The following is a 27,112-nucleotide window of genomic DNA, read 5'->3' as shown; positions in this document are numbered from 1 at the left end:
TACGTCTCCAGTGGTTAAATCCATATTTTCAGACGCCATATGATAAATGTGGGTTAGAAAAAGATCAGTATTATAAATTGCCCATTAAGTGGCAATATGCACGAAGAATGTGAATCACCAAAAATAAAGAATTAGAATGTGAAAATGGAGCTTTATAGTGAAAAAGACTTAAATATTGATCTGTTTCTCACCCACACCTATCGTATCGCTTTTGAAGACATGGATTTAACCTTTGGAGTTGTATGGATTACTTTTATGCTGCCTTTATGTGCTTTTTGGACCTTCAAAGTTTTAGTCACCATTCACTTGCATTGTATGGACAAACAGAGCTGAGATATTCTTCAAAAAAAATCTTCGTTTGTGTACACTCTGGAACATCTGAATGGGACATCATTCCTGTTTTCAGTTACGTTCTGCAAAAAATGTAGTTTGTTTTCAGTTTCCGTTTTTGCTCCTTGGAACATTTTCAGTCCCTGATACAGGCCATTTATTTGATTAAATTGCAGCTTTGCAGTTCAGTAATCACACTAGGCCATATAGTGATCTGCTTATCTGGAGGTGAGAAACTACTCAAAACAGTTGGGTTAAAAATAATCCAACAGGTAACCCAACTGTGGGTTGATAATGTGTAACCCCTAGTTGAGTTTGACATATAACTCATTTGTTGGGATATTTTTTTTTTACCCAAAATGTTGCTTTAAAGTTAAACGTTTTATTTGTCACATACATACTGATACACAAGTACAGAGGCAGTGAAATGTTTTTTACTACCCTCCCCCAGCTCTGTGCATTACAAACAAATGATATACAGCCTTCAGATAATTAAAATCAAGCAATACACCAATACAATACAATAAATCCAACACAATACACAGTACAAGCAAGCAAGGCTCTACCAATGTAAACAGGGCTATAATATAAACACTGTGTGCATAGTCTTCCTATGTATAAATAGTGTGAAAATGCACATAGTGTACCTGTAAATTTAAAGTGCAGGTGTTTAAGCACAAGAAACAAAACTGCAACATTAAATGCTCTGATGTTTGTGGATATTTGATGTAAGGTATATGTGTGCATAAGAATTCTTTAGTCATCATTTTCCTATTATTATTGCTATTATTATTACTACTACCTACTACTACACCTATTACTACTACTTCTAATACTATTATTTACATTAATATGTATATAAGGGTTCAAAAAAATGATGCTCTATTTTAAATGTATGAAATACCAAATGCTTTTTTGAATGTTACAAAATGTAACCCTGTAAGCTCTGAGGGTGTTTTGAAAGTTTCAGTGGCATACCCAAAATTAAAGGCTTTTAACAAGATACAAAAACACAAGGAGTGTCAAGTGTTTTGCATCATTGTAAAGAAAGCTGTTCAAATTTTTAATGATATAGATTTTAATACTGAGACTCACAGCCTAAGAAAATGCTGAAAAATCACAACAACAAAAAAAAAACCTTTAATTTTGTAAAATGTGGATTATCTAATATGCTGTTTTTAAAGCCCAGCGGAAAGGACTCTCTGTTTAAATGTGGGTTCATCTGTTTATAGTATTTGACCAGTGGTGGAAAGAGTACTGATTTTGTTTTTTTTTTTTAAGTAAAAGTACTGTTACTGAAGAAAGAATTCACTTGAGTACAAGTAGAAGTACTGAGAAATATTATGACTCAAGTAAGAGTAAATAAGTAGTTTGCAGAAAAACTACTCAAGTAATTGTAACAAGTTACTTTATGAAAAGAAATTTTTGTTCTTGAAAGAAATGGATGCTTCCTTTCACCAAGGATGCATTAATCTGATCAAAAATACTGCCAAAATCATTAACTGCAAATTATTGTTATGGTTTGAAATAATTGTTTTAAGTGGTATTTAATCAATTTTTTCTTTACCCATGATGGCAAACATATACTGTGTCACCTATTCCTTACAAAAGCATTCTAAAGTGCTAATTTGGTACTCAGATTTTCTTATTAGAACAATTGAAAATGGTTGCGCTACCAATACAGTGGGGTTTTTTCCCCCATTTGCTGAGGTATTAAGTTCTTACAAGTTGCTTTACACTTGCAAGTCAAATTTTGGTTTTAAAAATATGCAAAAAGAAACACATTTCTCCTGAAATTCTATTTTCTCCTAAAGTCTATTGTTTCAAAAGGCAACAGTTCAAAAAGGTATTGGGCTGGGTGAGTGGGGTCTAGAGTGATTTTTCCAACCCTTTTCCTCAATCTGGAAGTGTACAGTTCTTGAAGGGAGGGCAGGGGGCAACCAATAATCTGCTCAGCAGTCCGAACTGTCCTTTGTAGTTCTCTGATAACCAATTTCGTAGCTGAACCAAACCAGACAGTTACTGAAGTGTAGAGGACTGACTCAATGACTGCTGGGTAGAACTGTATCAGCAGCTCCTGTGGCAGGTTGAACTTCCTCAACTGGCAAAGTACAACCTCTGCTGGGCCTTTTTCACAGTGGAGTCAATGTGGGTCTCCCACTTCAGGTCCTGTGAGATGGTAGAGCCCAGGAACCTGAACGACTCCACTGTTGCCACAGTGCTGTTCAGAATGGTGAGCGTGGTCATTGTTGGGGTGTTCCTCCTAAAGTCCAATGTCATCTCCACTGTTTTGAGCATGTTCAGCTCCAGGTTGTTTTGACTACACCAGACATTTCAGCATTTCAGTCTCCCTTCAGTATGCAGACTCATTATCATCCTGGATGAGGCCGATGACAGTAGTGTCATCTGCAAACTTCAGGAGCTTGACAGAGGGGTCCTTGGTGGTGCAGTCATTTGTGTACAGGGAGAAAAGTAGTGGGGAGAGCATGCATCCCTGGGGGGCACCAGTGCTGATCATACAGGTGCTGGAAGTGAATTTCCCCAGTCTCACTAACTGCTGCCTATCTGTCAGAAAGCTGGTGATCCACTGACAGATAGAGGTGGGAACAGAGAGTTGGTTTAATATAGTCCGGAGAATAGCTGATATGATGGTGTTGAATGCCGAACTGAAGTCCACAAAAAGGATCCTTGCATATGTCCCTGGTCTATCCAGATGTTGCAGGATATGATGCAATATCATGTTGACTGCATCATCCACAGACCTGTTTGCTCGATAAGCAAATTGAAGGGGTCCAGAAAGGGTCATTCAGGTGGGCCAACACCAGTCTCTCAAATGACTTCATGACCACAGACATCAGAGCAATGGGTCTGCAGTCATTAAGTCTTGTGATTTTGGGTTTCTTTGGGACAGGGATGATGGTGGAGCATTTGAAGCAGCAGGGAACTTCACACTGCTCCAGTGATCTGTTGAAGGTCTGCGTGAAGATGGTGGCCAGCTGGTCAGCACATGATTTAAGACAAGTGGGTGAAACACAATCTGGGCCCTGTGATTTCCTTGTCTTTTGTTTCCGGAAGGCCAGTCACACATCCTCTTCACAGATCTTAAGTACTGGTTGAGTAGCAGGAGGGGGGAGGAGGGTGGTTGCAGGAGGTGTTGATGTTTGTGTGAAGTGAAGGTCAGAGTGGGTGTGGAGTATGAGACTGGGATTTTCAAATCTACAGTAACACACATTCAGGTCATCAGCCAGTTGTTGATTACCTACAGTGTTGGGAGATGGCGTCTTGTAGTTAGTAATGTCTTTCAGGCCTCTCCACACTTATGCAGGTCATTAGCTGAAAACTTGTTTTTCATCTTCTCAGAGAAGCTTCTTTTAACCAATGTAAGCTCTTTTGTCAGTGTGTTTCTGGCTTGATTGTACAAGGTTTTATCCCCACTTCTGTAAGCATCCTCTTTGGCCTGACGAAGCTGCCTGAGTTTTGCTGTAAACCATGGTTTATCATTGTTGAACATTAAATAAGTCCTAGTAGGAATGCACATATCCTCACAGAAACTGATATATGATGTCACAGTATCTGTGAGCTCGTCCAAATTGGTGTCTGCAGCTTCGAAAGCACTCCAATCAGTGCAGTCAAAGCAGGCTTGTAGTTCCAGCTGTACTTGATTGTTCCATGTTTTTACAGTATTTACTAAAGGTTTAGCTGATTTAAGTTTCTGCCTGTAGGTCAGAAGATGATGAACCAGACAGTGATCAGAGAGTCCCAAAGCTGCTCTAGGGACAGAGCGATATGCATCCTTTCATGTTGTGTAGCAGTGATTCAGTATATTTCTGTCTCTGGTGGGGCATGTGAGGTGCTATCTGTAATTTGGCAGTTCACGGGTGAGATTGGCTCTGTTGAAATCGCTGAGAATAATAAGTGAATAATAATATTAATAATATATAAAATGCATTACTGTATTGAAAAAATAATCTCTAACCAGGATAGAGAAGCGGACAGACTAGATGCACAACAAAAAGTAGTAGTAGAAGTAAATCACAGTCTCTAGTCTGAGAAAGAGTCCTCACAGGTCCTAAACTAGCAGCTTCTAAATGCCAAAGACCTGCATTGCTGCAAGAGGATTCTCGGACAAAACAGAAAATGTTAAGAATATAACATTTATTTAAATAGAAATAGCCATTAGTAATTAACATTTTTTATTGATTCAAAGAAAAAACACAACAGAGAAAAACACAACATATACACACCGAATCAACATTTAACTTTTAACCCTCATTAACATCCCTCCACAAACACCAACCCCACCCTACCTCAAAGAACACCCCTGTGGTCACATAAAATAATACACACACACAAACAATAAAATATAAAATATATAATAAATAATGCATAATTAAACTAAGCGTCTCCCTCCTCATTCCTTCCACTAGAGTCCTCCAAAACTGCCAAATACCTACCCCACTTCCTGAAAAATATGTCCTCCAGCCCCAGCCTTCCATCTATCATCTTCTCATAAGCCGCCACCCTCCCCATCTCCGCACACCACTCCGGAAATGGTGGCGCTCTGTCTGACTTCCATCGCCTTAAAATAATTTGTCTGCCAATCATCACGCCAGTCAGAACCTAATTTTTAATATATTTGTCCCCCAAATTTATAACTTCCCCATCGTGTGTGTGTGCTACTCCCAAAAATAGTACAAAGCAGGTGGCGCAATTGTAAATACCTATAAAACTGAGGTCTGGGGATCCCAAAATGTTGGACCAAGTTTTCAAACGAACTCAATACTCCACTTTCATACAGGTCACCGAGTATAGCAACCCCACTCACAATCCACTCTGGCCAGCAGAAAGGGGACTTGCCAATACATAATCTTGGGTTCTACCATATGCTTAAGGCAACATTTAAATAAGTGTCCAATTTAAACAATCTGGACACTTTAGTCCATACCGAGTGTAAATGCGAAATAACGGGGTGTAACTTAACTTTTCCGATTAGTTTGATAGAGATGCTTTATAATGGCGAAATAGGGGCAAGAACTGCCTGTTCAATAACAAACCAGGGAGGGGCTCTCTCAGGTGAAGTGACCAATGAGCCAAATGTCTGAGACTGAACGCATAGTAATAAAACAAAATCTTGGGTAGGCCTAGCCCTCCTTTGTCAATCGGCCTATGTAACTTATTAAAATGCAATCTGGGACGTTTAACATTCCAAATAAAGGACTTCGTTATGCTATCAAATTGCTTGAAATAAGAGAGGGGGACATCTACAGGGAGAGATTGCAAATCATCTGTCCCCAGAGCCTTGCCAGTAGGTAGGGACTTAATTACCTCGTCAAGCTCCTCCAAGGTTATCTCAGAATCAAGAGTGTTTTTTTGCTCAATCGTCAGTTTAGGAAGATCTAATGGTTCCACATAGTTTCTAATATCTTCATCAGTAGATGAAGATGTGGAACTATAAAGATCAAGATAGAACTCTTTAAAGGCATTATTAATATCAATGGCTGAGGTAAAAATTTCACCACCAGCAGATTTCACTGAGGGAATGATAGAAAGAGACTCTCTCTGCTTTATATATCTAGCCAAAAGCTTCCCTGCTTTGTCACCCAACTCAAAGTATGCCTGTCTTGCCCTGAATAACAAAACTCCACTTTCCGCGACAAAATAGTATTATATCTATATTTCAATCGGGTCAATTCTCTGAGGCCATCAGCTGACATACAGCGCTTCAGCTCTGCCTCTGCACTTTTAATATTCTCTTCCAACTCCACAAGTTCTTGTGCTTTGGATTTTTTGATGAATGAGGCATACTGTATGATCCGACCCCTAAGAACCGCCTTAAGTGCCTCCCAAGCCACGCCCACAGAGGATACTGAGGACCAGTTGGTCTCCATATAAACACTGATTTCAGTCTTTAACATTTGTTGGGAATCAGGATTTTGCAAAAGGGACACATTAAGGCGCCAACTATACGATTTCTTTTTCTCTGTATATGGCAACACCTCTAAACTCACCAGGGCATGATCTGAGACAAAGATATTTCCAATTGAGCAATCAACAACAGATGAAATTAGGGATTTGGATATTAAAAAAAAAAACTACTCTAGAATAAATCTTTTGGACTGATGAAAAACATTTATAGTCCCTACCAGATGGGATCAAAAGTCTCCAAATATCCGTAAGACCATGATTTTTACACATCCTGTGAAGCGTCAATGTTGCTCTAGGGGGTTTACACACTTTTGCTTCACTGTGATCAAGGACTGAGTCCATCAAAAGATTAAAGTCTCCTCCCAATATTATGTCATGAGGGGTGCCAGCGGTTTGCAGCATCCCTTCAAGATCTATAAAAAAGCCCTGATCATCAGCGTTAGGTGCGTAAATATTAGCCAAATTCAACAATTGCCCTTGAATTTCAGCTAAAACAATAATGACTCTACCTAATTTATCTTTAGTCTGTTTGAGACATTTGAATTGTAGATGTTTATAAATCAGTATAATGACTCCCTTGCTCTTACTTGTGCCAGCACTAAAGAAAACATGTCCACCCCATATCTTCCCAAATTTTTCACTATATCATATTTCTTACATTTAAGAAAAGTAATAACCATCCTTCTTTTTATGGGGTGCCCCAACCCATTTACATTCCATGTGGAGAGAGATAAATCAAATCAAATCAAATCAAATCACTTTATTGTCACACAGCCATATACACAAGTGCAATGGTGTGTGAAATTCTTGGGTGCAGTTCCGATCAACATAGCAGTCGTGACAGTGATGAGACATATACCAATTTACAATAACATCAAATTAACACAACACAATTTAAACATCTGATATACACATAATTACACTCAACAGTATACAAATAATAACATACACTGTACAGTATACAATACGCTGTTTTTTTTTTGTTTTGTTTTTTTACTATATAGATACACATTATTCAATAAAAATTAAAAATAAAAATATATAAAAAAAGTATATATATATATATATATATATATATATATATATATATATATATATACACTATATTGCCAAAAGTATTCGCTCACCCATCCAAATAAATGAATTCAGGTGTTCCAATCACTTCCATGGCCACAGGTGTATAAAATGAAGCACCTAGGCATGCAGACTGCTTCTACAAACATTTGTGAAAGAATGGGCCGCTCTCAGGAGCTCAGTGAATTCCAGCGTGGTACTGTGATAGGATGCCACCTGTGCAACAAGTCCAGTCGTGAAATTTCCTCACTACTAAATATTCCACAGTCAACTGTCAGTGGTATTATAACAAAGTGGAAGCGATTGGGAATGACAGCAACTCAACCACGAAGTGGTAGGCCACGTAAAATGACAGAGCGGGGTCAGCGGATGCTGAGGCGCATAGTGCGCAGAGGTCGCCAACTTTCTGCAGAGTCAGTCGCTACAGACCTCCAAAGTTCATGTGGCCTTCAGATTAGCTCAAGAACAGTGCGTAGAGAGCTTCATGGAATGGGTTTCCATGGCCGAGCAGCTGCATCCAAGCCATACATCACCAAGTGCAATGCAAAGCGTCGGATGCAGTGGTGTAAAGCACGCCGCCACTGGACACTAGAGCAGTGGAGACGCGTTCTCTGGAGTGACGAATCACGCTTCTCCATCTGGCAATCTGTTGGACAAGTCTGGGTTTGGCGGTTGCCAGGAGAACGGTACTTGTCTGACTGCATTGTGCCAACTGTGAAGTTTGGTGGAGGAGGGATTATGGTGTGGGGTTGTTTTTCGGGAGCTGGGCTTGGCCCCTTAGTTCCAGTGAAAGGAACTCTGAATGCTTCAGCATACCAAGAGATTTTGGACAATTCCGTGCTCCCAACTTTGTGGGAACAGTTTGGGGATGGCCCCTTCCTGTTCCAACATGACTGCACACCAGTGCACAAAGCAAGGTCCATAAAGACATGGGTGAGCGAGTTTGGTGTGGAAGAACTTGACTGGCCTGCACAGAGTCCTGACCTCAACCCGATAGAGCACCTTTGGGATGAATTTGAGCGAAGACTGTGAGCCAGGCCTTCTCGTCCAACATCAGTGTCTGACCTCACAAGTGCGCTTCCGGAAGAATGGTCAAAAATTCCCATAAACACACTCCTAAACCTTGTGGAAAGCCTTCCCAGAATAGTTGAAGCTGTTATAGCTGCAAAGGGTGGGCCGACGTCATATTAAACCCTATGGATTAAGAATGGGATGTCACTTAAGTTCATATGCGTCTAAAGGCAGGTGAGCGAATACTTTTGGCAATATAGTGTATATATTTAGAATGTACAGTATTGTACTGTATTGACATTCAGGCTGTCAGTTGATAGTCAGTTGTTAAGAGAGAACATAATATAATAATAATAATATAATTTATGACAGTCCGGTGTGAGATATAAGAGTAAGGGTAATAAAGTGCAGTGCTGATGTATTTTGATAGTGGGAGATCAAGAGTTCAGAAGTCTGATTGCTTGGGGGAAGAAGTTATCATGGAGTCGGTTGGTGCGGGTCCTGATGCTGCGATACCGCCTACCTGATGGTAGCAGTGAGAACAGCCCATGGCTCGGGTGGCTGGAGTCTCTGATGATCCTCCGAGCTTTTTTCACACACCGCCTTGTATAACAGTCGAAACTCGTTAGGTGACTTTATATAGGCAATTCTATTCGTTTGGCTATTAATATAGGAACGGTTGCCATTAAGTACTTTTCTCTCATAATGTTTACCCATATTTCCGGTATAACATTTTGCACCGGTGTTGTCCTATGAACCAAGTATAACTGGTAACACTGTATATCATGGCAAGCCTATTGCCAACAACATATGACACATGACTATTTGATGAGTTTGATGTTTTTATTGATTGCAATAATATGTAAACTGCAATTTTGTTTTATTATTAATGATCAAAATGGAACACTTCTTATTTGTCTGCAAATTTCAAAGCACTTGCTGAGTTTTGGTCATAATGCCTACATGCATTGGAAATTATAGGTTCTAAGCTTTCAAACAATACCTATTTTGTGTTGGGCAGGACTGTAGTTACTAATATTTTGACATTTATGTTTTTTTCATTGAACTTTTAAAGGAATAGTTGACCCCAAAATGAAAATTTGTCAACACTTATTCATTTTCATGTTTTTGCAAACCCATGTAGCTTTCTTTCATCCATGGAGCTCAAAAGGAGATGTAAGGCAAACTGTTAGTCTCTGTCACCATTTACTTTCACTGTATGGAACAAATATGAATAAAAGTGAATGGTGACTGGAGGATCTATTTTCATAAGTGCGATAAATCCTGATGAGAATCACATTTTCCATGCGTGTATAAGGAGCGTGTCACTGTCATAGAAATATGCCTGACATTCAACAGGGACAACTTCTTGGCAATGGCCATTGACTTTGCATGTATGACTTAGCATAGTGCTGCGCTTAGAGCTTTTAAAATAGGGCCCTGGGATTAACATTCGGCCTAACATCTCCTTTTATGTTCCACTTGGAACAACATATTTTCCATCTGTCATATGAGTAATCATGAAAGAATTAAAATTTTTGGTTAAAGTATCCTTTTAACTACCTATAAAAGTATTTGTTAAAGGTATTTGCCAAGAACAGAGAAGGGCCATAATGTAGGTTGTATACTAAAAAAATCATTCTATCTGAATAATACTAGAGGTATAGTGCATCCGGAAAGTATTCACAGCGCTTCACTTTTTCCACATTTTGTTATGTTACAGCCTTATTCCAAAATGGATTAAATTCATTATTTTCCTCAAAATTCTACAAACAATACCCCATAATGATAACGTGAAAGAAGTTTGTTTGAAATCTTTGCAAATATATTAAAAATAGAAAACGGAAAAAAATCACATGTACATAAGTATTCACAGCCTTTGCTCAATACTTTGTTGAAGCACCTTTGGCACCAATTACAGCCTCAAGTCTTTTTGAGTATGATGCTACAAGCTTGGCACACATATTTTTGGGCAGTTTCTCCCATTCTTCTTTGCAGGACCTCTCAAGCTCCATCAGGTTGGATGGAGAGCGTCGGTGCACAGCCATTTTCAGATCTCTCCAGAGATGTTCAATCGGGTTCAAGTCTGGGCTCTGGCTGGGCCACTCAAGGACATTCACAGAGTTGTCCCGGAGCCACTCCTTTGTTATCTTGGCTGTGTGCTTAGGGTCGTTGTCCTGTTGGAAGATGAACCTTCGCCCCAGTCTGAGGTCCAGAGCGCTCTGGAGCAGGTTTTCATCAAGGATGTCTCTGTACATTGCTGCATTCATCTTTCCCTCGATCCTGACTAGTCTCCCAGTTCCTGCCGCTGAAAAACATCCCCACAGCATGATGCTACCACCACCATGCTTCACTGTAGGGATGGTATTGGCCAGGTGATGAGCGGTGCCTGGTTTCCTCCAGATATGACACTTGCCATTCAGGCCAAAGAGTTCAATCTTTGTTTCTCATGGTCTGAGAGTCCTTCAGGTGCCTTTTGGCAAACTCCAGGCGGGCTGTCGTGTGCCTTTTACTGAGGAGTGGCTTCCGTCTGGCCACTCTACCATACAGGCCTGATTGGTGGAGTGCTGCAGAGATGATTGTTCTTCTGGAAGGTTCTCCTCTCTCCACAGAGAAATGCTGGAGCTCTGTCAGGGTGACCATCGGGTTCTTGGTCACCTCCCTGACTAAGGATCCTTCTCTCCTGATCGCTCAGTTTGACCAGGCGGCCAGCTCTAGGAAGAGTCCTGGTGGTTCCAAACTTCTTCCATTTACGAATGATGGAGGCCACTGTGCTCATTGGGACCCATTCTTCTGCTTGGCCAACCTACTCCTAGACCTGAAACTGGATTGTTTCTTCACTTATTGTTGCTAGAACCATGTCAACCTTACCATTAATAACTTTTGTTATGTTTGCAGTCATGCTGTCCATTGCTTGAACAAAGTTTGAATCAGCCTTTGTCTACACATGTAAAGGAGCATCCGATACATTTGTGTCCAGCTGGTTGTCTCCTTTCGACAGACTCTAGGTTGCAATCTTCTTAGATTGGACCATTTCCTCTTTTTTTTTTTTTAGAGAAGTAATTATCAAGAGCCATTATAAAAGGACCACCGATAAAAGTCAAGTTTTTTTGCTAGGTGATATGTCAGATATATTGAATATATGAAAACCTGTCACAGGAGCACACTGAAACAGGTGCTAGTCCTATGATGCCATCTTGATTACCCCCACCATTACAATTTAAACTGTCAATGATGGGAAACCTGTGTTTAACCCAACTTAATGTGTTTTGTTAAAAATAAGGGGGGGGGGGGATGCAGGCATATCCAACACTTCTACAGAAGGTGCTGTATCAAGGCAAAAAAGTTTCATTATTTTATTAAAAATAACTCAACAAAATGACCCAATATGTGTAAACGCTACATAGTGATGTAATGTTTACTATAATAATAATATTCTTAATATTAGTAATATACTCAAAATAACTATATTATATTGATGCAATATCTTACATCTGTGATGTCACACTTGTAAAAAAGCTAGTCGTTCTTCCAAACCTGCTAACATGCTTTGTATAGGGTTGTTCATGTTTTATTTCATATAATCACTATTTGAGAACATGACATTATGTAATGAGAACATTTGGTTTAATAACCAAAAAGCAATAGAATGTTCTTTCAGTTTTGTCATTTTAACAATCAGTTAATTCCGTTGCAAACAATGCAAGGTACATGTTTCAAATTGACCTTAAGCATGTTGAATAAAAATGTTACAGTACTGTAAAGTCACATTCGGAAATTCACCTACATTGCCTAACTATATTGAGATTACTGTAAATTCATAATGCCTGTAATATCATTACAATATGTAATCGAAATGTGTGATCAATGAAGAAAAAGTATGACATGGGCCGACGTTCTCTGTAACTTGAGAATGACAGATAACTTTCAGCATATAAAAGATAGCATAAAATACTTGTACTCAGCTGCTTACTGGCATTAAATTAAATACAAAAAGTTCAATTTTATTTCTTGTTTCATATTTGTCACTATTTCCTGTTTATTATAGACCTGATGGAAGTGAAAGAGGAAAGTCAAGAACTGAATGACAAGGATCAGAAATACCATCAGTATCATAAATCTGAAAATTTCATAACTGGTGAAGAATCTTTTATTTGCTTACAGACTGGAAAGAATTCCTCACAAAAAAGAACTCGAAGAACAAAACCAAAACATTTGTTCATCTGCCCTCAGTGTGGAAAGAGTTTTGCACTAAACCGAGATCTACAGAGGCACCTGAGAATTCACACCGGAGAGAAGCCTTTTACATGCACTCAGTGTGGAAAGAGGTTCACACAAGAAGGAAACCTTAACCGTCACATGAAAAATCACACTGGAGAGAAGCCTTTCATATGCATTCAGTGTGGAAAGAGTTTTGCAGTGAAAGGAGAGCTACAGAAGCACCTGAGAATTCACACTGGAGAGAAGCCTTTTACATGCACTCAGTGTAGAAAGAGTTTCACACAAGAAGGAAACCTTATCCGTCACATAAGAAATCACACTGAAGAGAAGCCTTTCACATGCCATCATTGTGGAAAGAATTTTAAACAAGAAGGAAACCTTAAGCTTCACATGACAAATCACACTGGAGAGAAGCCTTTCAAATGCCATCATTGTGGAAAGTGTTTTGCAGTTAAAGGAGATCTACAGAAGCACCTGAGAATTCACATCGGAGAGAGGCCTTTTATATGCATTCAGTGTGGGAAAAGTTTCACACAAGAAGGAAACCTTAACCGTCACATAAGAATTCACACCGGTGAGAAGCCTTTTACATGCCACCAGTGTGGAAAAGGTTTCAAACAAGAAGGAAACCTCAAAGATCACCTAAGAATTCACACTGGAGAGAAGCCTTTTACATGTACTCAGTGTGGAAAGAATTTCACACAAAAAGGAATCCTTAACCGTCACATGAGAAATCACACTGGCGAGAAGCCTTTCAAATGCCATCAGTGTGGAAAGAGTTTTGCAGTGAAAGGAGAGCTACAGAAGCACCTCAGAATTCACACTGGAGAGAAGCCTTTTACATGCACTCAGTGTGGAAAGAGCTTCACACAAGAAGGAAACCTTAACCGTCACATGAGAAATCACACTGAAGAGAAGACTTTCACTATGCCATCAGTGTGGAAAGAGTTTCAAACAAGAAGGAAACCTTAACTTTCACATGAGAAATCACACTGGAGAGAAGCCTTTCACATGCCATCATTGTGGAAAGAGTTTTGCAGTGAAAGGAGAACTAAACAAGTACCCTAGAATTCACATTGGAGAGAGGCCTTTTATATGCAGTCATTGTGAAAAACTTTTAAACATGAAGGAAACCTCAAAGATCACCTTAGAATTCACACTGGAGAGAAGCCTTTCACATGCTATCAGTGTGGAAAGAGTTTCACACAAAAAGGAATCCTTAACCGCTGCATGAGAATTCACAGTGGAGAGGAGCCTTTCACTTGCATTCATGTGCAGCAAAAAAAATACATTGAAATTACACCTAAAGATGCACCTGAAAACTCATGTAAATGAAAAGCATTACCTATGTTCTTTTGTGAAATTATTTTTTCATAGCTGAACAGTGTTAATAATCACCATATAACACATACCCTTTGTGAAAGCTCATGTATGCTCAGGGTGTGGTAAAGCCTTTACCAGGGGTCATAAATTGAAAGTCCACCAAAGAATCCATACTGGAGAAAAACCCTACAAGTGTTCAAATTATGGAAAGAGTTTCATTATTTCAGACAACCTGAGAACCCATGAGAGAGTGCATACTGGAGAGAAGCCATAACACTGCACTTCATGTGGGTAGAATTTTAGCCAATCAGGTCATCTTCAGAGGCATTTAAATAAGTCTTGTCCAAAGTTGTTAAAGTGAGCAAAGTTAATTTTCAGTTTTTCAGTTTCCCTTTCAAGTAAACTGCGTAAAATCTGATAAACTTGAAAGTGAAATTTCATGATCAGAAACAGTGGGTCTATTTCAGTAATTATTACATTGTTTTTACGTACTTCGATGCACAGGTAATGTTCTTATGAAAAATTACCGCCAGATTCACAGCAGGTGCCTATGCACAATTAATTTGTTCTTATTCTCACTCTAATGTTAATGTTTCTGGATAGGGCTGCCATGATTATGAAATTTGGCAGACGATTAATTGTCTATCAAATAAAATGTGATTATAATGATTAAAACAATAACTGGTGATTGAGGATTAATTGTCAAATTGTATAATCAAATCAAAGTATTTCCAAATACTTAAAATATCTCTCTTTTTGGTCAACTTTGGACTTGGTCCAATGTACATTGACACCTTGATAGCGCACATACACCAATGAGCCAAAACATTATGACCACCTGCCTAATATGCTGTTGGTCCTCCTTGTGCCACAAAAGTTGTGCCGACCTGCCGAGGCATGGACTCTACAAGACCCCGAAGGTGTCCTGTGGTATCTGGCACCAAGACATTAGCAGCAGATCCTTCAAGTCCTGTAAGTTGCGAGGTGGAGCTGCCGTGGATCAGTCTTGTTGGACCAGCACATCAATAGATGCTCAATCGGATTGAGATCTGGGGAATTTAGAGGCCAGGGCAATAGTTTTTCTTTAAATTTTTTTTATGCATTTGGCTGATGCTTTTATCCAAAGTGACTTACAGTGCCCTGATTACAGGGACAATCCCCCTGGAGCAACCCAGAGTTAAATGCCTTGCTCAAGGACATAATGGTGGTGGCTGTGGGGATTGAACCAACAAACTTCCACTTACCAGTTTAGTGCTTTAGTCCACTACACCACCACCACTCCTAGTAGTTTGAACTCTTCATCATGATCCTCAAACCATTCCCGAACAATGTGTTCAGTGTGGCAGGGCAAATTATCCTGCTGAAAGAGGCCACTGCCATCAGGGAATACCATTGCCATGAATGGGTGTACCTGGTCTGCAGCAATATTTAGGTAGGTGGCACATGTCTAATTGACATCCACATGAATGGCCAGACCCAGGTTTTCCAAGCAGAACATTGCCCAGAGCATCACACTACCTCCACCGGCTTGTCATCCCACAGTGCATCCTGGTACCATTACTTCCCCAGATAAACGACGCACACATACACGGCCGTCCACGTAATGTAAATGAAAATAAGACTCATTGGACCAGGCAACCTTCTTCCACTGCTTCAAGGTCCAATTCCAACACTCACATGCCCATTGTAGGTGCATTCAGTGGACAGGGATCATCATGTGCACTCTGACCGGTCTGCAGCTATGCAGTTTCATACGCAGCATGGTGCAAAGCACTGTGTGTTGTGACACATTCCTCCCATAACCATCATTAACATTTTCTATACTTTCTGTTGGTTCAGACCAGACAGGATGTCCTTTGTTGCCCTCGTGCATCAATAAGCCTTGGGCGCCCAACGCCCTTTCACCGGTTGTGGTTTGTCCCTCCTTGGACCACTGTCGGTAGGTACTTACCAGTGCTGACCGGGAGCACACCACAAGCCTTGCTGTTTCAGAGATGCTCTGACCCAGTCGTTTGGCCATAACAATTTGGCCCTGTCAAAGTCGCTCAGGTCTTTACTCCTGTCCATTTCTCCTGCATTCAACACGTTGACTACGAGAACTGCTTACCATCTAATCTACCCAGACCTTGACATGTGGCCTTGTTAGGAGATGACCTACATTATTTGCTTCACCTGTGAGTGGTCATAATATATATTAATAATTTTATTATTAGTCTTCTTACATCTAAAAGATGTATTTTTAACATTGTTTGCTAATTAGCAGAACATATGTAAGACGTTTCCTCACATTCAAAACACAAAAAAAACATTCAGAAAATGTCTTTGAGACATTTACTTAAAAAGATTAGATTTACAAACTTATTTCCCTTATTTGGCAGTAAAATGTGATTGGAAGTGCACAATAATTGCAGTTAGAGCAACTAACTGTGATCAGACGATAATTTAAGTGTTACGGCAGGCCTAATTCTGGATCAATCTTAATAAAGCCCAAACCTGCTGTTAGTAATTTGCATAATACGCTCAAACCATCTCCATATAAGGGCTTTCACCACCACCAAACCCGTACAGGGGCAAATGTGCAGAGCAGGGGTCTTTAACATTTTTCAGTAGTTCACACAATTTACTGATGTTACAATAGGTCTGTCTGACTTTATGCAGGCCTGTGCAGACCGATCGGTGCCTGACTATAAGTAATACATATTGGTTAGAAATGTTTTAAGACTTCTGTTGGCATCACTACCACATCACAAATCGATGACATATGCCATCAAAATACCACAAGAGCGAGGCAAGACCAGCCACCTGGATCAGCTTCTGCAGTCACCCCTGAGCAGCTGCTCTAATGACGACAGCTAATCCGTTATTGACCAGACACTCCAACGACAATAATGAAATGTGTTTCATGTTTATTCTCTTTGACTACTATCATTAAATAATGTTTATCTTATATTGTGTCATGTTTATCAAAATTTAAAATGGAGGAGAAAAAAACATTAGGTATAATAATAAAAAATATCAGAACATTTTTATCCCCTTTTCTCCCAATTTGGAATGCCCAATTCCCACTACTTAGTAGGTCCTCGTGGTGGTGCAGTTACTCACCTCAATCCGGGTAGCGGAGGATAAGTCTCAGTTGCCTCTGCTTCTGAGACCATCAATCCACACATCTTATCACGTGGCTCACTGTGCATGACACCGCGGAGACTCTGCATGTGGAGGCTCGTGCTACTCTCCGCGATCCACGCACAACTTACCACACGCCCCATTGAGAGCGAGAGCCACTAAACGTGACTATGAGGAGGTTACCCTGTGTGACTCTACCCTCCATAGCAACCTGGCCAATTTGGTTGCTTAGGAGACCTGGCTGGAGTCACTCAGCACACCCTGGATTCGAACTCGCGACTCAAGGGGTGGTAGTCAGCATCAATACTCACTGAGCTACCCAGGCCCCCCAAAATATTAGCACACTTAAAAATAACTGAAAGCACAGACTTAAAACTTGGGAATGCAGAATGGTGAGCATGGGCCCAGAGGTACCTTAATGTGCCCCTGATGATGAGTGATTTTTGAGGATGCACTTCATGCTCTTTTAACCCTCCTGTTATGTTTGGGTCATTTTTGACCCGTTTAAGAGTTAAAAACAGTGAAAAGCTAATCTTAATCTTAGGTTTTATCAAAATGTCTTTGGGTTCCCCTTAACATTGACTAAATGAATGTTAAAAAAAAGTTTTTAGGCTTTTATAATAATTGTTTATTTATGGAATGTCAAACACTGTGTGAAGGACCTTTTATGTTCAGGTCAAATATGACCTGGTGGTAAATAATGCTGGTTTTTAATGTGTTTTCATAAGTGACAACTGTCACAAAATTCATCTCTCTCTCTCTCTCTCTCTCTCTCTCTCTCTCTCTCTGTCAATCTCTCTCACACACACACACACACACCAATGTTTTTTTTTTCTCTCTCCCTCACAGACACACCAGTTTCTCTTTCTCTCTCTCTCTCTCTCTCTCTCTCTCTCTCTCTCTCTCACACGCACACACACACACACACACACAAATACAAAATCCTGTTGTACCATATTTGATACACTAATTTCAACATGACTTTTCTATAACCAAGCACAAGCTGCTTCAATTCAGCAAATACTCATTTAGAAATATCAGTAACTAAATAAATGTTACTGTTATTTTTACTTTATCAAATCAGCAAAGATTTCACTGTAATAAGACGTGCATAACAATATGAAGGTGGCTATTTTAGAAATTATATTACAAGGTGTTGCGTGGAGGAGGGTGGGGCCAGGCCGGAATGACGCATGCCCGGACGCCAATCAGCCTGATGAGGCGAGCGAGGGATAAAGGCGATCAGAGATGGCAGTTCCAGAGAGAGAGAGAATTACAGGCAGCTGCCCTGTATCTGTTTATGTTTGTGTGTTTTTAAGTTTAGTATTAAACTATTATTTATATGTCAAGCCGGTTCTCGCCTCCTCCTTTCCCTCTAACCCCTTTACACAAGGTCTTCTACTTCTAGAAGAACACAGAAACTTTCACCAGTGCAGTAGACATCTAATACATTGCAAAAAACAGGATTTTAAGCTAAGTATCATGTTGATGATGTAGAGGCTTTCAAAAATCATTTATCAAATATGACTCTCACAGATTTATAGGGTTAACATTTGCATATCTCTCACACACACCTACATATACTACCAAAACTGTGTTTAGTGCATACATGCTAAACAGACAGACACACACACAATCAGTTATTTCTAGTTGTTCAACTGCACCAATGCTGATTTGAAAATGTATTTGTTGCACAATAATATATGTTCTTTTTGCAATATTCTTATTTTTGCAATGTTGCTGAATACAAACCATGATTCTAATTTTCTATCAGACTAATACAATTTGAAAGTAATCAAAGTGTCAACTTATTTTAAGTACTTCAAATCCTAACAGTAAAGCTAAGGATTTACTGTATATATATATATATATATATATATATATATATATATATATATATATATATATATATATATATATATACTGTACACAAGTAGTGTTTCTAACAGACGTTTTATTATTATTAATAATGTCAATAGTCCGGCAGAAATAACAAGACCATTACTGTTACAGTGCGGGTCGGCAGAACAACACAGGGAAAAATATGTATGGAAAAAGGATGCAATAAGTAAATGATGACGGAGGCTGTTAGCCCCTAACGTTTTGCAAAACATCCCCTTTGTGTTCCATGAAAGAGAAAAAAAAAGTAATAGGGGTTTGTGATGACATAATAATAATATGTTTAAAGGTGCACTCAGAAATAATTTGTTTATATTATGCAGACAGCGGAGTAGTGGCTGGATCAAGCAAAAGCTCAGTTACCAATGCCATTGTAGAAAAGTGCAATTTGAGCCATGATTAACTTATTCATCAGCATCCAATTGGGATTATTCTGATAAAGACAAAAAGTATGAGTGCCCACTTGCAACATTGTTGTTGGTGGTGTGAATGGGGCTTAAAGGAATAGTTCAACCAAAAAATTAAATTATCTCAACATTTACACACTTTCATACCATCCCAGATGTGTAAGACTTTCTTCTGCTGAACACAAATGAAGATTTTTTGAAGAATATCTCAGCTCTGTAGGTCAAGTCATTTTTATTTGTATAGCGCTTTTCACAACACACATTGTTCAAAGCAGCTTTACAGGAAATCATGCATTAACAAAAACAAAACAAAAAATGAAACTGTAATATCTATAAAGTCTTAGAGTGGATTTCGGTAAGAACAGACCTATTGAACATACAGAAAAGTAAACCTACTGTTTCCGATTTCACTGTTAGTTCGGTCTGATTGTTGAGGGGGTTTTAGGCACTCTACTTCACACAAATTCAAACTTAACCTTAGTAAATACAAACACTTTAACACACAGCCTATTTTGAGTCGTGTGGCACCATGCGAGGAGCAGACATGTGTACGGCGAGCTCTGCGCTCTTTGCTAGTTTTATTATTATTTATGTCATAAACCAGTGAGGTTCGATACACCCTGATTCTTAACTATTCTAGGAAGACAATATGTCAAAGAATTCAAAATCCTCGGGCTCTGGAGATATTAAAAGATACTTACATGCTCAAGCTGATACCCCGGACAGAGCCGCAGACCAGGGACTCTGCACGTGGACGTTGCAGTGGAAGAGATTCAGCATCAACTGCCGAGCATGTTGGCAATGCTGGCGAAGGTCATTGCAGACTTGGAGGATCTTGTTGTAATACGTTGATCGATCACTGCCCTGGAGACAAAATTCACTGAGATGGTTACAAGGGTGTCGGACGTCGAGAAACGGATCGATTATCTGGAGTCTTCAGAGAGGGAATTAGCTGCTAACCTGCTAATGACCAAGGTGTATTTGCAGCGCGTCTGGGAAAAACTGGAGGATTTGGAGAATCATAATCGGCGAAACAATGTCTGAATTGTTGGAATTCCTGAGCATGAGGAAGGCCGAGATATGGTAAAATTCCTAGACAGGCTCTTTCTGAGTCTGCTCAACATAACAGGCCATAAGCTGGAAATTGAGCGAGCTCACAGGGTTCTGGCTCAGAGATCTGCTAAGGGAGACAGGCCCCGATCAGTTCTGGACAAATTTCTGAGATCATCCGATTAAGATCTCATGTTACACGAGGCGAGGAGTAAAGGAAGGCTTTCTTGGAAGAACCACAGCATTTTCTTGTTCCCAGACTTAGCGAATTCGACAAGAGAGAAAGGTGATCGATTCAAGGAATGCAAGAAACTCTTACACCAATGGAAGGTCGCTTTTGCACTGATGTTCCTGGCCAAATTGAGAATAGATACTAAGGATGGCCGCCAATATATTGTGCTTCATTAAGTCAATGGAATGAGTAAGTTATTGTGTGACACTGTCTATGCAGCCAAGTGGACCTGACTCGCTGAAAATTCACTTGACTGTACGAGGACACTTGGTGCCTTTTTTGTTTCTTTTTGTGCTGGTTTTGCCTAGCGGCTGGAGTTTGTTTTGTGGAGTAACACTCCTTTGGGACAGTGTTGTGGATGAATCTCCACTTTCTTTGTGTTATGCCTTCTATTGGTTGGAGTTTGTTCTATGGAATATTTCTTACAAAGCACTGGAGTGATTAGGGCTTTTTTTTTTTTTTTTTTGGTAACAGCCGAGTGGACCTGACTCACTGAATATTCACTTGACTGTCCGAGGAAACTGGCGACTTTTTTCTCTTTTTGTGCTGGTTCCGCCTAGTGGCTGGAGTTTGTTTTGTAGAAGAACACACCTTTGGAACACTTATGTGGATGAATCTGCACGTCTTTGTGAAGAGGAAGAGGGCCAATTGGGCTAATCAGCCGAGGAGAGGGATAAATGCGGCGGAATGCGGCAGTTTGAGAGCGAGAGAGCCACATGCAGCAAGACCAACACCAAGCCCTCATGGTGCTATGCCTGGAGCTGGAACAACGGTTCCAAACCCTGCTCCAGACACAAGCAGAGGACCGGTAGGTATTCTGGAGCCTGATTGCTAGAAAGGGGACTGGCGTTGCGACCCCCCTGGAGCCAACCCCACCTGTGTCTCTGATGAGAATGGGGCCAAGTGATGACCCCAGAGGCCTTCCTAGATTTGTTTGAAAAGATGGCCGAGGTACGGAAGTGTCCTACCGACCAGTTGGCGGCTCGCTTATTGCCCCTACTCTCCGGGGAGGCGCAGCTAAAGACATAACACAAACAGACACATGGCAGATGCATGTGGCTCTCTCTCTCTCGAACTGCCGTGTTTCGCAGCATTTATTCCTCTCCTCGGCTGATTAGCCCAACTGGGGGCCAGGCGTGCATAGTCATGGCCCGGCCCCGCCCTCCTCCTCGTCACAGTCTTTTATCATTTATCCCACATTGGCTGGAGTTTGTTTTATAGATTATTTTCTGTTGTGTAATTCTGTCATACAAAATTTGTATAGAAGCACTGGACTTGAGCAATCCGATGGCAAATTTGTAGTGGGGGCTCTTGTAGGCGTACATGGACTGTTTGAGTTTAGATGGATAGATGCTGTTTGGCGCTGTCGTGTGTAGGGTTAATGTGCACACTTTTCTTTTTTCTGTTTGTTTGGTTCTGGGGGAAGTTCGGGGTTTGATTGTTGCACTAATGTTGGAATGTGGTCTTTATAATTGTATTTTTGACACACAATAAATTTTTGAATTTTTGAAAATGTCAAATGTTAGTATGAGCGGATTGTCTATCTCCACATGTGAATGGGTTGAGGCACGCCATAAAAAGAAGGAAGGTTATTTCTTTTCTTAAACGTAAGAAATATAATATTGTGTTTCTTAAAGAAACACATCTTTCCCTGCAGGAAGCTGAAAAATTTGGGTCCCTCATTTCATCTGTTGTTGATTGCTCACTTACAAACATCTTAGTCTCAGATCACGCCCTGGTGAGTTTAGAGGTGTTGCCACATATGGAGAAAAACAAATCATATAGTTGGTGCTTTAATGTATCCCTTTTGTAAAATCCTGAATTCCAACAAATGCTAAAAGCTGAAATCAGTGTTTATATGAAGAATAACTGGTACTCAGTATCCTCTGTGGGTGTGGTTTGGGAGGCACTTAAGGCAGTTCTTAGGGGTCAGATCACACTGTATGCCTCATTCATCAAAAAATCCAAAGCACGAGAACTCGTGGAGTTGGAAGGGAATATTAAAAATGCTGAGGCAGAGCTGAAGCACAGAATGTCGTCTGATGGCCTCAGAGTATTGTCCTGATTGAAATACAGATATAATACTATTTTGTCATGGAAGGTGTAGTTTTTGCTGTCCAGGGCAAGACAGTCATACTTTGTGTCAGGAGATAAAGCAGGGAAGCTTTTGGCTATATATAAAGCAGAGAGAGTCTTTTTCTACCAATCCCTATGTGAAAACTGCTAGTGTTTAAATATTTACCTCGGCCATTGATATTAATAATGCTTTTAAAGAATTCTATCTTGATCTCTATAGTTCCACATCTTCATCTAGTGAAGAGGATATTAGAAACTTTGTGGAACCATTAGATCTCCCTAAACTGACGACTGAGCAAAAAAATTATCTTGATCCTGAGATAACTCTTGGAGGATCCAAGATGGCGGCGCGGTAGCATGCAGCGGCCGCTCCGAATCCAAAATGGTGCTATTTTTTATTTCTTAGCCCGACTTTTACGGCACATGGACATCGGAGCAACAGGTGTTCGTGTTTACCATCGCCAAACACAAGCTCAAATACAAGAATCATGCAACAACCAAGCTGCATGATGATCTGCAGGAGAAGCTACGCGACCTCGGCTTACTGCGGAGACCAGACTCCAGTCCTCGGCGTCGCCTGATGCCGGTAGTCGGGGGAGGGGACGTCATAAGTAGTGTGCGAGGAAGCGGAAGCACGGCAAGAGGGTGGGCGTCCATGCTAGGCTAAAAACAAACCTTAGCCGGTCGGCTCACCCGTCTGTCCTGCTCTCAAATATTTGCTCTCTGGACAATAAACTGGACTACATCCGACTCCAGCAGACTATGCAGCGTGAGTTTAGAGACTGCTGTGTCTTTGTTTTCATGGAGATGTGGCTCAGCGACAGAGTTCCGGACGCCGCCATTCAGCTAGATGGGCTCGCCTCGTTTCGTGCCGACAGAAATGCAGCTCTGTGCGGTAAGACTCGTGGTGGTGGCTTGTGTGTTTACATCAGCATGGAATGGGGCAAGAACTCTATGCTAGTCTCTAGCTACTGCTCATTGCTGGTAGAGTTTGTGACTGTTAGATGCAGACCTTTTTATTTACCACGGGAATTCACCACTGTCATCATAACCGGAGTTTACATTCCCCCCAGTGCTAATGCTAAGGAAGCGCTCTGTGAACTGTATGGGGCTATTAGTGAACTGCAGAATGCTCACCCTGACGGACTTTTTATTGTCGCCGGAGATTTCAACTATGCGAATCTCAAGACAGTGCTCCCTAAATTCCATCAGTATGTGGACTTTGCAACGAGAGGGGCGAACACGGTGGATCTTGTTTACACAAACATCCCAGGCGCGTACCGGGCAGAGCCCCGCCCCCACCTCAGCTACTCAGACCACATCTCTATTATGCTAATCCCAGCATACAGACCGCTCGTCAGGCGCACAAAACTGCTTCTGAAGCAGATGAAAACCTGGCCAGCAGGAGCAACACATAGCAGTGGAGTCCGACACCAAGCAGGAATGGAGCTGGATCTGGACGGGATATGAATCATGAGATTTAGACATGGAAACAAATAGAATAATATTAAAATAGATGCCATTCATTTTTATGCAGAGTTATAGATCATGATAGATGTTTCTGGTTCTGGCAGACCTAACTAAAGCAGCCTAATTGTGAATTGAAGGATAAATTAGATGTATACCTGGCTAAATAGATGAGTCTTTAGTCTAGACTTAAACTGAGTGAGTGTGTCTGCATCCTGAACAGTGTAAGGGAGACAATTCCATGGTTTAGGAGCTAAATATGAAAAGGATCTACCTCCTTTTGTGGATTTTGATATTCTTGGAATTATTAACAAGCCAGAATTTTGTGATCGTAATCAACGTGACAGAATACAGCATGTTAGAAGGTCACTTAAGTACTGTGGAGCAAGACCATTCAAAGCTTTGTACGTAGTTAACAGAATTGTAAAATTAATACAAAATTTAACAGGTAGCCAATGTAACAACGATAAAATTGGGCTAATATGATCATATTTCTTGGTTGTAGTCAGCACTCTGGCAGCTGCATTTTGAACCAATTGAGTTAATTTATTGAACTTGACGGACATCCTCCCAGTTATGCATTACAATTATCTAGTCTTGAGGTCATGAACGCATTAATTAACAGAGAGCATGTCATAATTTAGCAATATTTCTCAGGTGGAAGAATGCTGTTCTACAAACATTGGACATTTGATTTTCAAAGGACAGATTGGTATCAAATATAACACCTAAGTTCTTTGCTGTAGAAGACAACATAACAGTACATCCATCAAGAGTCAATTTATATTTTAACGGCTTATTTTTAGTAGTTTCTGGTCCAATAATTCTTACCTCTTACCTTGTCATAATTGAGTAGAAGGAAATTTCTGGCCATCCAATCTTTGATTTCATTGATACACACTGCTAATTTGGAGAATTGTGAATTTGTGTTGGGTTTAGAAGAAATATAAAGTTGGGTATCGTCGGCATAACAGTGGAAACTTATTCCATGTTTCCTGATAATATCTCCCAGGGAAGCATATATTAGGGAAAAGCAGAGGCCCTAAAACTGATCCCTGTAGCACTCCATACTTAACTTTTGTTAATTCCTCGTTTACACATACAAAGTGGTAGCGGTCTGATAAATAGGACCTAAACCATGCTAATGCAAGTCCACTAATGCCAACATAATTCTCCAGCCTATTCAAAAGAATGTTGTGATCTATCGTGTCGAAGGCATGACTAAGATCTAAAAGCACTAGAAGAGAAATGCAGCTGCGATCAGATGATAAGAGCAAGTCATTTTTAACTCTGATAATTGCAGTCTCTGTATTGTGTTGGGGCCTAAATCCAGACTGAAATTGTTCATATATTAAATTTTTTGTAGAAATGAACATAGAGCATTGCGCTCCATTTTATGAGTGTGATCATTGTGCCATGGTGCAAGATTTTTTTCTTGAATTTTCTGTAACTGAAGGGGGGGGGGGTGACATAATTAAGAGTGCTAGAGAAGACTGTATTTATACTTTCTGTTATTACATCAAGTTCTTCTAGACTTTTTAACTTACTGAGTATGAGAGACAATTCTGGAAGATTATTAGTGAAGCTATCTTTAGTGGTCGAAAGTGTTGTAGCCGCATGGCCACCTGGGATTTTGAAGAAGCAGAAAGGTCATATTTTAAAGACTCACTGAAGCCATGGTTGAAGAGAAAAAACAAATTTTATTAACCGACTTCATTGGCATGCCCCCAACAATCAACAAGTTCGCCAGTCCTACCCACAACAGACAGGAGGAGGCACTGGTGCTCTATTTTTTTATACACATGCATAACAGATTGTCATAAATACAATCTTCCTTAATAAACAAACTATGCCATATGGCAATTATTCCCTCATTATTCCAAAACATACTTACATATGTTTCTTAACATTAAATACACTACATTCCTCCCCTGAAAATACAACATCCCCCAATTCAACAACCAAAAATATATGTATTTTTTTAAACATACAACAGAAAACCCACATTCCCATACAACAACAAAAGTAATCAGACACACCTTTTTTTTTTTTTGCAGGTGTTTTTACAGATTTAACCTCTGTGGAACTCTCTTTACCCGACAAGGTCGAGTATGAACAGACTCTTTCGATACTTCTGGTTCAACCATTGAATTTTCACTCTCTCTCAACCCAGGAGTTTCCTCCAACATAATTTGTGAAGTGTCACACAAGTTCCCTAACTGTCACTCACTCGACATTGTGTTGATGATCACTTTTGGGAGCCCGAGACACCTCTGGTCTTTGATAAAAGGCCAATGAAAATTGGCGAGTAGTATTTGCATGCCACGGGCACGCAGCCACCGGCCTCTGGACGGGTCCGCGACTGCATTGGCACATCAACTGCCTCGAGTTGTTGACAATTCTGCTCGCCCTGCGGAGGTTTCGGCCATTGATCCAAGGCAAGCACGTGTTAGTTCAGACAGACAACACGACAACAGTAGCATATGTCAACCGCCAAGGCAGTTTGCGCTCTCGTTGTATGTCACAACTCGCCCGCCGTCTCCTCCTCTGGAGTCAGCAGCACTTCAAGTCGCTGCAAGCCACTCACATCCCGGGCAACCTCAACACTACAGCGGACACGTTGTCATAACAGGTTACCCTCAGGGGAGAGTGGAGACTCCACCCTCAGGTGGTCTAGCTGACTTGGAGTCGATTCGACAGGCACAGGTGAATCTGTTCGCCTCCCAAGAATCCTCCCACTGCCCGCTCTGGTACGCCCTGACCGCGGCCCCCCTCGGCATAGACGCGCTGGCACACAGCTGGCCCCCTGGCATGCGCAAATATGCGTTTCCCCCAGTGAGCCTGCTTGCACAGTGCAAGGTCAGGAAGGACGAGGAGCAGGTCGTCCTGGTAGCACCCTACTGGCCCGCCCAGACGTGGCGCTCGGACCTCACGCTCCTCGCGAAAGCTCTACCACCTCGTGTGGTAGACACAA

The 27,112-nt window shown here is 40.7% G+C and overlaps 2 protein-coding genes across 2 annotated transcripts in view; one reads left to right on the top strand and one right to left on the bottom strand.

Annotated features, from left to right (window-relative positions):
* The window catches only part of LOC127442167 (oocyte zinc finger protein XlCOF6-like), a 57,142-nt gene extending 40,243 nt beyond the window's left edge, over positions 1 to 16,899 (top strand). The window contains exon 4 of the mRNA XM_051700010.1: positions 12,389 to 16,899. Within this exon, the coding sequence (XP_051555970.1) occupies positions 12,389 to 13,533 (1,145 nt within the window). The 3' untranslated portion in view covers positions 13,534 to 16,899. The remainder of the gene's footprint in view (positions 1 to 12,388) is intronic.
* LOC127442946 (gastrula zinc finger protein XlCGF7.1-like) overlaps positions 1 to 27,112 on the bottom strand; it is an 898,889-nt gene that overhangs the window by 433,336 nt on the left and 438,441 nt on the right. The gene's annotated exons all lie outside the window — the stretch shown is intronic.

Source organism: Myxocyprinus asiaticus, chromosome 6, assembly GCF_019703515.2.
Source record: "Myxocyprinus asiaticus isolate MX2 ecotype Aquarium Trade chromosome 6, UBuf_Myxa_2, whole genome shotgun sequence".
NCBI lineage: Eukaryota > Metazoa > Chordata > Actinopteri > Cypriniformes > Catostomidae > Myxocyprinus > Myxocyprinus asiaticus.
Note: the sequence above shows the minus strand (reverse complement) of the source record. Positions and strands in the feature narration are given on the sequence as shown.